The sequence below is a fragment of the Panicum virgatum genome, chromosome 1N (genome assembly GCF_016808335.1).
Source record: "Panicum virgatum strain AP13 chromosome 1N, P.virgatum_v5, whole genome shotgun sequence".
Classification (NCBI taxonomy): Eukaryota; Viridiplantae; Streptophyta; class Magnoliopsida; order Poales; family Poaceae; genus Panicum; species Panicum virgatum.
In genome coordinates this window covers 56,861,080-56,871,102 of record NC_053145.1, presented here as the reverse complement: position 1 = coordinate 56,871,102, position 10,023 = coordinate 56,861,080, and the positions used below count along the sequence as shown (strand labels likewise).

At 55.2% G+C, this 10,023-nt stretch overlaps 3 protein-coding genes across 3 annotated transcripts; 2 read left to right on the top strand and 1 right to left on the bottom strand.

Moving 5' to 3' along the window:
* The first annotated feature begins 592 nt into the window (after positions 1–592).
* On the top strand, positions 593–2,824 carry LOC120656884 (myb-related protein Zm1-like). Its single transcript, XM_039935086.1, has 4 exons — positions 593–825; positions 936–1,065; positions 1,158–1,901; positions 2,216–2,824. Exons 1-4 carry the CDS (start codon positions 687–689, stop codon positions 2,259–2,261), a joined length of 1,059 nt encoding a protein of 352 aa, XP_039791020.1. The 5' UTR covers positions 593–686; the 3' UTR covers positions 2,262–2,824.
* A 3,834-nt stretch (positions 2,825–6,658) lies between these two features.
* On the top strand, positions 6,659–8,209 carry LOC120656882 (peroxidase 5-like). Its single transcript, XM_039935085.1, has one exon. It carries the CDS (start codon positions 6,876–6,878, stop codon positions 7,869–7,871), a length of 996 nt encoding a protein of 331 aa, XP_039791019.1. The 5' UTR covers positions 6,659–6,875; the 3' UTR covers positions 7,872–8,209.
* LOC120656881 (mitogen-activated protein kinase kinase 10-like) lies at positions 8,209–9,950 on the bottom strand. The gene has a single exon (XM_039935084.1). The coding sequence runs from the start codon at positions 9,635–9,637 to the stop codon at positions 8,573–8,575; it is 1,065 nt and encodes a 354-aa protein (XP_039791018.1). The 5' UTR covers positions 9,638–9,950; the 3' UTR covers positions 8,209–8,572.
* Positions 9,951–10,023: the final 73 nt, after the last annotated feature.

Below are 10,023 nucleotides of genomic sequence, written 5' to 3'. Positions count from 1 at the left end.
TTATACTAGTCGATTGTCGGCTCCGATTAACATGTAGTACTTGATGCCATCAGAATCAGGCTAATAATAGAGATAACATGATCATTTGAACTACTGAAAAAGGCACTGGGTTTCAAATTAACAGATAGAACTCCAAATACAAATAGCAAAGGATATTCTTGAATAAACACAGCAATCCAGTACAGAAAAAAGGCAAGCTTTTAAAATTTTTCCAACTACTCCAAAAAGTCCTCACGCCAATCTCTTTTACAAGCATTATGAGCTTAAGATTATCCTTAGCTCGTACACGTGTAGGATCGCCAGGCGTACTAACTCCAAAATGTGGGCATGTCCTGATTAACAACAGCCCGTAGGCCCTCGTCTGAGAAATTTGAGCCACGAACTGCTTCGCCTTCCCGGAGCTGCCGGCGCACGGGGCGTTGCTTTCCTGGGACAGGGCCACAGGGGTTTGGTAAGCGCATTCTTACAGGTCGAGGAGGGTAGGGCCGCCGGGCAACTGCTGGGTCTGCCCGTCACCTGTCACCGCCGCGTCACTGCCGGACAGCGGCCGCCCACCTCGGCGCGTGCGCATATATACCACCACCCTGCCCCTCCCCGAGCCGTGTGCTCTGCTCACTGCTCACTTGCTCAGCGCTCCGCATCGTCCAGCCAGAACCTGGGAGCGGTGACAGGGGAGCTAGGGAGGCATGGGGCGAGGGCGAGCGCCGTGCTGCGCCAAGGTGGGGCTCAACAGGGGCTCCTGGACGCCGCAGGAGGACATGCGCCTCGTGGCATACATCCAGAAGCACGGCCACTCCAACTGGCGCGCGCTGCCCAAGCAAGCAGGTAGCTGCCGCTAGCTAGCTGGGCACTGCAGAACGCGCATGGCGAGTTCCAGGAGGCAGAGGAGAGAATTGCGGCTGATCGATTCCCCTTGACCTGTTACTTCTGGATAGGTTTGCTGCGGTGCGGGAAGAGCTGCCGGCTGCGGTGGATCAACTACCTGCGGCCGGACCTGAAGCGCGGCAACTTCACCGTCGAGGAGGAGGAGACCATCATACGGCTGCACGGCATGCTCGGGAACAAGTAAGCGTCGAGCTGCCGATCTTGAGTATCTGGGGTTCTTGGGTGGTGGTACAAGGGAGTGATGTTTTGGACAAATTCGACCTGATTTTCAGGTGGTCTAAGATCGCGGCGTGCCTGCCGGGGAGGACGGACAACGAGATCAAGAACGTGTGGAACACGCACCTGAAGAAGAAGGTGGCGCAGCGGGAGCAGCAGAAGAAGGCTGGCGCGGCCAAGAACGACGGGGCGGCGAGCGGCGGCGACGCCGGCACTCCCGGCACCGATTCGTCGTCGGCGTCCTCCTCGACGACGACGACGACGACGAACAACAGCTCCGGGGGCAGCGACTCCGGCGACCAGTGCGGCACGAGCAAGGAGCCCGACGCGGCCGCCGTATCTCCCCTCCACGACATCGGCGTCTGGGAGATGCTGGTGGACGCGCCCGCGGCGGCGCAGCCAATGCTGTCGTCATCTTGCTCCTCGTCCTCCCTGACGACGTGCGTCGGCGGCGCCGAGGACCTGATCGAGCTGCCGGTGATGGACATCGAGCCGGATATCTGGAGCATCATCGACGACGAGAGCGCCGACGGCTCAGGCGCTCGGCACGGCGATGCGGCAGCGCCATGTACGGGCGCCGCCGTCAGCACCAGCGAGGAGGAGGCAGGGGAGGCGGCGGACGATTGGTGGTTGGAGAATCTGGAGAAGGAGCTAGGCCTGTGGGGCCCAACGGAGGATCCTCTGGCCCACTCTGACCTACTGGTGGACCACACGGGCTTCGGCCCACTCAGCAGCTCGGAGGGGGGCCCAGTCTCTACCTACTTCCAGTCTGGGCCCGACAATGCTGCAACCGAACAACTCCTGGGCCGGGTTTGGTTGTAGGGTGAAATACTTTGACCATTGATTACGAGTATTAAATAAAGTCTAATTACAAAATCACCTCCACAACTCCCGTGTAAATCACGAGACGAATCTAATGAGGTCTTTGACTGCGTGATTAGAGGATGATTATCGTAGCATCACTGTAGCAAATCATCAATTAATTACCGTCATTAGATTCATCGCGAAAAGTTACACCCGTCCCTGAAAAGGTTTTGCAAATAGATTTCATTTAGTACTCCATGCATACGAGATTCTCTTCTCGAAAAATGTGCGCAAAAATAACCAAACACGGCCTAAATGTGGAACTCGAACTCGAACCATCTGCCCTTCTGCTATGAGCATCGGAAATTCAGAACACGGAACAATCTGATCGGACGGACAGGGTCGATCGGCACAGCACTACCATCAGCAACGGCTCCAAGAGCAACGAACAGCTCTGGAGAATGGAGGTGTTCGATGCAAAGCCGAGAGCCACCTGTTTGATGCACTGGCAAATATCCCTAGGTCAATTAGCTAGAATGCACATACGAAAGAGAGAGGGCAAATCTGTCCGAAAAAAGTTTAACGCACGCAGGTGTAGCAAACTAGGGTTTGATTGGTATATGGAACACGGCGGCGCTCCGTCTGTGTTGCTTGGTTTGTGCAGTGTGCACATAGCGTGACGTCATCGTGATGTCAGCGCTGGATCATCCGGGAGAGTCCTACCACTACCGACCATGGATGATGATGCCTTTTGTGAATCATCACCGGGCTCTGATCATGCTTTGGAACCCTTTTGCTTTTGCTAATGCGATGTAAACTTTTCTGCTCTCTCTCTCTCTCTCTCTCCGCCGCTGTTGTTTTCTTTATTTCCTTTTCCTTCTTTGTTTTTTCTTTATATGAGATTCCACATCTGTTTTTATTTCTTCTTTTGCAATGTTGTTACGTCTAGCTAGTAAGACTGTGAAAGGAAACCACATGTGTTACTCGATGATAGTGAAGTGCCGAGGTAGGTTACCTAACCAGAGAACTGGGAGCATATGGGTAGTATATGCCTGGAGGCTGGAGTTCCAGAGAATTCGAAAAATTAGGAGGTGTGTTAAGCAGCTCCACGCCGGTCAGCCGATGAGTTGTTCACTCAGATGTTACTCCCTCCGTCCAACAATTCAGGTCGTCTAACCAAAAAATTTTTTCCCAAGAATCGGAGACGTCTAAGCCCATGATTATGGTTCCTCCTCGTCCCAGGCGCTCGCGTCTCCTCGTTCCCTACTTTGCATTAGATGCAGCGTCGTTGTTCCGTTACGTTAAATACCCATCCGTTCCCCGTCCGTTCTTCACAGCAACACGCCATCGCGCCGCCCAGTGACTCCACGTCGCCCCGCCGTCCGTGACTCCACGTCGCGGCAACGGTGCTTGTACAGGCGCGTGCGGCAACGGCGTTTGGAGCGACGTTAGTGGCCTAATTACTCGAGTACTCGAACAGACGCAGACGGAATTAAAATGAAGCCGTGATTAATTGCAAGCGTGGCTCCGCCGCTCTCTCCTTGGCCACTGCGCACGACCCTAAGTAAGACGACTCCAATATTTGGACGGAGGGAGTACATGCCAGCGCAAGACATCATCATGGAATATACTCTACATCAGCCACATCAAAAGATAATTAGATGCTAACCTGACACAAAAGAACCCGAGACAGAGACACACACGCACAGTGCAACCGCAGCCTTAAATTTTATTTTGGGGCGACTGGGCCGTATGCAACGATAATAGCAACGGTTAGTGCTGGGCTTGGATTGGACAGGCTTTTGGGCCAACAGTTCTTAGTAGAGAGAAACGCACAAGACCTTATATGGGCCTTTCTTGAAAAACGTGCTGGGCCGAACAACTTCTCTAAATCGTCGTGGGATTACTTCCTCCAAGGCCCGTCTGCAGACTGTATAACGCGAGTATATCTGCGAGTAACGATTGAATATTAGTACCATATATATCTCCTAAACGAATAGGAGGGGAGGAAGAGCAGGGAGCATAAAATAGGAGGCATGGGCGGCGCTTAACCTTACTCACCTGTACATAGCGGTGGTAAATAGACCATAGCTCTAATACTTTATTTACAATTCTATTTGGCTCTAAATTTTTTTAGCTCAAAACTATATAAGATTAGAACCTAGTTTTTTTTAGAATCAAATTCTTAAATTATCTAGATGTCGGTGTTCCGTATCACCAACTAGTAAATTTGTGTGCGCGTCACTACTCCAGATGGTAATGCAAGGATTCGACACGAGGGTTTATACTGGTTCGGGTGGAATATCCCTATGTCCAGTTCGAACAATCGTGCTCTTGCACTCAAGTTTGCAGTAGGGGTTACAAACGGGCGAGAGATAGAGTCTCCCAAGTCTCTGGTCGTGTGAGCGTGTTTGTGCGGGTGTGTTGTTGACTGGTCGGTAGGTTTTCAGTCCCCTTTGCATGGGGCACCCCCGTCCCTTTATAGTTTCGGGGTGAACCGGGGGGTTGGATATAAAAAAAATGGGAAAGTAAAAAGAAGAGAACCGAGGGGGTCGGATGCATTCTGACCCCCTTCCCTCTATCCTGTCAGTCTGGGTACGGTCCCTAGTCCTCTATGTCTTCGGTGGAAGTCATACTTCCCCATTTTCCGCCCTCAGTGATCATGATAGATGGGAGGAGTCTCGGCATGCTGTAGCTGTCGTCCTATCGCAGGGACACGCGTCGGTAGGCTCTTCGCCGATAGCGCTGACGTCGGGGGGGTGGCCGTCCTCCCCTCTGTCCCTGAGGACTGTCACCCCATCCTCAGAGCTGACTTTGGGGGGAGAGGTCGTGTACCGTCCCATCGGTGAGGTGCTGTCACATCGGGGTATTGTCGCGACTGCCTGGGCTCGTGCTAGGGGCATGGGCAAATAGTCACGTCATCCCACGCGGGCCTCCTCCTGACTAATGATGGTCTTCGTACTGTGGAGCAGTCAATCTGCCACGTAGTCTTGTCCCCTCCCCCTCCGCGAGGGTTGGGACGATATTTTCCCGCAGGGATTGGACGAGACGTAAGTCACCTGTAGGGGTCGGGCGAGGCGGAAATCCCTCCGCGGGGGTCGGCCTGAGGGAGGCGATCCCTCAGGGGTCGGATGAGGTGGGAGCGGTATCGATGAGCCACCCCTGCTCATCTTGGGCCGTGTATGGCTTGATCTTACCGGCACCTTATCGTCTAATGATAGTTTAGGAGGTACCAGTTACTTTTGTTTCCATCACTAGACTAAAAATTAAGGTCCTTTACCATCTGTACAAGTCTATAAGCGATGAAGGAGTGGTGGAAGATGAATAAAAATTGAGGTGTGGTGGAGTTGATGATTTTCAAGCGATCACTTCCCCCCTCCCGCAGCCAAATTATATTGGAGCTCAATCTTATCCATGGCAGCAACAATTACAGATGAACAGCGACAGCTTGGGGACTAAGAGCATTGGCCTAAGCCTGTAGCCTCCATTGCATTCTGGAGGAGCGTTAGCTTACCATCTTCTTAAGTAGGAGAGTCGACGTCAGATTTCATGCGATCCCTACCACTGCTACATGGCCATTTACACTGTTTATACGACGTGTAAAAATTGAGATGTGGTGGAGTTGTTTAGACGTGTAAAACTGTTACGACCTTTTAAAAGGTTGTTTAAACGGCCGTGTATTTCGATTATTTGCTAAACGGTGGGAGACCGACCGATCACTATTTAACGTTTAGTCTAACATTGATCCCTACCAATTGAAATTAAAATGTTCGATAGTGATTCAGATTTTGAGCAATCGTTGATCGATGATAGTATATTCAGTAGTCATAGCCACAGTTAAATAAAAAGATGTGTGAACCGTGAACTAAATAACCATGCATGACCGATTGACCGCATGAATTCAATAATGCACGCACGCGTAAGCAGGTTGAGGTTAGTTTCATGATAACTAACAGCAGTGATGAATCAACCTGCATACAATTCATATTCCGTTGGAGAGTTCTACATGGATACGTCGTCGTCGATCTACTAAAGTGACAAATCAAATCATGCCCTTTTTGATTGAGCGCAGGCAAAACGAAAACTGAAGAGAAAAAACATCAAAAAGTCTGACAATGCGTGCTCCAGCAAGGTCTAAACGCACACCCCGGCACCAGACCAGAGCACCCCATCGACCATGTCAAAAAGCTCGTGAACCCACGCCTTGTTTAACAACTCTCGCAAGTAGCGCGCCTTCGGTCATCGTCTTCCACACAAGTTCTGTATAGAAGAGCTCCCGTTACGCCAAAGTTCGAGCACTACGTCATCGTCGGCCCCCTCTCTTACCAGTTCGTTGATCCATCCCTTTCCACCACTGCCGCTGACATTCATTTTCTAGTACATTTATCCGTGCATGCACCGAACCGAGTAAGATAAATCCACGGCCGATCAGGATCCAACGGCAATCAAGCGCCGTTCGTTGCTCCTCGAGATTCGCAGAAGAACGAGGGAAACTGTTGATGCCGACCGATGCCACGCCGACGAGGTCTATGCGTGCGCAGCATGAGCACGCGCTTGCTTGCCGGATGATTAAACATTGGCCTGGTGGTGCCCGCTGCCCGGCCGGGTTGATGGAGGCCGACGAGCCACTGCTTGGATCGGGTCTCTTCTTAGACTCGGCACGTAGTAGTAAAATAATCGCAATTCCCCAACTGCTGATGCTGTTCGTAACACGGATTATTCGACGTCACGTTTAGAGAGATGCACATGTATAAATGGAAGCTCGCTGGTCATCCCCATCACCATTGCTCCTCGCAGAGATCTCCAAGTTCAGGTCAGCTCAGATAGCTGACAGGCTCAAGGTCTCTGCAACGGCAAGCTAACTACGTTAAGAGCTGCAGTGGCAGTGTTGGAAGCTGCTAGCGTTGATCGAGCCTGTTGCCGTCGTCGAGATCGATCCAGCGACCCTCGGTTTGGTAGCAAGTGTAAGCATGATGAAGCCGTGGCTCGCGCTGGCATGGGCGGCCGTGCTGGCGTCGGCGGCGCGCGCGTCCCCGCCCCTGCAGGTCGGGTTCTACGAGCACTCGTGCCCGCAGGCCGAGGACGTGGTGCGCAACGCCGTCCGCCGCGCCGTCGCCAGGGACCCCGGCCTCGCCGCGGGCCTCATCCGGATGCACTTCCACGACTGCTTCGTCAGGGGCTGCGACGCGTCCATCCTGCTCGCGTCGACGCCCGGCCACGCCGCGGAGAGGGACTCGCCGGCCAACAGCCCGAGCCTGCGCGGGTTCGAGGTCATCGAGGAGGCCAAGGCCATCGTGGAGGCGCACTGCCCGCGCACCGTGTCCTGTGCCGACGTCCTCGCCTTCGCGGCGCGCGACGGGGCGGCGCTCGCCGGCGGGATCGACTACCGCGTCCCCTCCGGCCGCCGCGACGGCCGCCTGTCCGTCGAGGACGAGGTCCTCCAGGACGGCAACCTGCCGTTCCCGACCTTCACCGTCGGGGAGCTCGTCGAGAACTTCAGGCGCAAGGGGCTCTCCGCCGACGACATGGTCACGCTCTCCGGCGCGCACAGCATCGGCCGCTCCCACTGCTCGTCGGTCGCGGAACGGCTGTACAACTTCGAGGGCGAGCCGGGGCGAACGGACCCGGCACTCGACCCGGCCTACGCGGCGGACCTGAAGCGGCGGTGCCCGCCATCGACGGGCAACATGGACGACCGCACAGCGCTGGCCCTGGACCCGGTGACGCCGGACGGCCTCGACAACCAGTACTTCAAGAACGTGCTCGCGCACAAGGTGCCCTTCACCTCCGACCAGACGCTGCTCGACAGCCCCTGGACCGCTGGGCTTGTCGCGTTCCATGCCGCCGTCGGGCCGGCGTGGGAGGCCAAGTTCGCCGCGGCGATGATCAAGATGGGCGCCATCGAGGTGCTCACCGGCGACGAGGGCGAGATCAGGGAGAAGTGCTCCGTGGTCAACCACTACTAGCTGACTCTGCTCCTGGGTCAAAATACAGTTTTACGACAAGGATTTAGCCGGTGGCTGTTACTGTTAGCACAATTTCATATTTGAGCCTGGACTAAGAATCGCAGGGTGTGGGTGAGAAATTTGGTGGAAGGTCCGTCCTCAAGGCGAAGCCAATCATAAACTGGTTTTGAACCAAATGTTGTTAAAGGCCCATTCAAATGCGGCCAATTTCTTGTGATTTTTTTGTGTATTCGTTAGAAAAGGTTTATCTTTGAATTTTCTCTTCTGAAGAAGTTTCTTTCCACTTCCTATGTATGGATGCAAATTGCACAGTGCATGTTCATTCCATCATCTCTTCATCGAATCTTACCATGTCTCCTTGCTCCACTATAGTGGTACCTAGAAACAACAAACTGAGGCAGAAACTGACCTATTATTCTCCCAGCAAGTTGACAAATCACCCAAAAGAAACTGACAAAATCACTACGTCGCCTGCTATGCACCCAGTGCAGCACAGATGGGTCTGACCGGTTTTGCCTGCAGCTGATCGATCGAAATCGGCCACCTCTTGTTTCCGAATCCTGAATTCCTGATCACGTTCTCTTGCCCCTCGTGATTAAGCCGCCCCTCATTCCTGCTCCGGTTGGATTTGCATCTTAATACTCAACTGGAGTAGGGTTGAATCATTTTATTTCATCTTCAACCCAACTGTCGATCTTATATTAGGTAGGTTGAATCATTTCCGCACGAGGCACGATTGGCAGTTCGTCATGGAAGTTGGCGAGCCACTCGTTGGTGGCGCAGCAAGGCGGACTCCCCGAGACGAAGGGATGACCAAGAAGCTCCTCGACGGTGGCCCTCTTCCGCCATTCCTTCTCCAGGCACCGCCGCACGAAGCTCGTGAACTCCGGCGTCGCCGCCACGGGCACATCTGGCTCGCCGCCGAAGCACACAGCCACCGCCAGCGCCGCCCAGTCCGGCCTCTCCCCGGACGCCACAAGCGGGAATCTGCCCGCGTGGCATTCTAGGAGGACCACTCCAAGCGCCCACACGTCGCTGGAGAAGTCGGCAGCGGCCGACGGCGAGGCCGCGCCGAAACCTTCGGGGTCCATCCTCTCCGGGCTCATGTACGCGGGCGTCCCCACGATGCCGGCCGCGCGCATGGAGACGTGGCGGCTGGCGCCGAAGTCGGCGATCTTGACCTCGCCGTGGCGTCCGACGAGGAGGTTGGACGGCTTCACGTCGCCATGCACGATGCCGAGCCGGTGCAGGTGGCGCAGGCCGCGGAGCACGCACCGCGCGACGCTGGCGATGGCGTGCTCCGGGAGGCGGCCGCACCGCCGGAGCACGTCGCGGAGGGAGCCGTTGGGGACGTACTCGAGAACGAGGCACAGGAACTGGTCACCGCAGGAGGGCCTAGGGAAGACGCCGTGGATGCGGACGACATGCGTGTGGTCGGGCGCCGCGGCGGCCACGCCGAGGTGCACGTAGGCCTCGCGGAGCGCGGCGCCGCCGCCGCCGTGCAAGCGCAGCGCCTTGACCGCGAGCTCCGCGCCCGTGCGCCGGTGCCGGGCCATGTAGACCGTGCCGCCCGCGCCGTGGCCGAGGACGCCCCCCTTCTCGAGCTCCGCGAGGCGTTCGACGACCGGGCCGACCGAGCCGGTCGGCGTGGACGGCAGGCCGCCGAACGGGTGTTCCTGGTACGTGAACGGCGGTGGCGACGGCGGCGGCAGCACGGACAGCCTGAGCTGTCGGCGCTCTCGCAGCTTGCTCGCACCCATCGCCATTGCCAACCAAAGGAAAGGTCAGTTCTTGTGCCTTGGTGTGAATCCCTCGAGAGCCGCTAGTCGCAATGCATTGGAGGAGAGAAGAGAGACAGGGAGGAGAGTAGCTGCGGCTGGTTTGCGTTTACCTGAAGTCCTGAGAGGACAGAGGAGAGTGATAAATTAGGCGAGCGGTGTAACGGACTACCGACCACATGCCCGTAATGCAGGGAAGCATCTCTCCTCTGAGGCTCCGAGGCGTAACGGAAACAGCTGGGATTACGGGGAGGGAGGGGGCGTCATGCTTTCAGCTCCACGGCAGCTCAGAATAGACTTCCACTCTGATTTTACTGAAACAAACAAAAAAATGCTTTAACTCAATGAGTGGAAAATCTGAAATGAATTGAGAC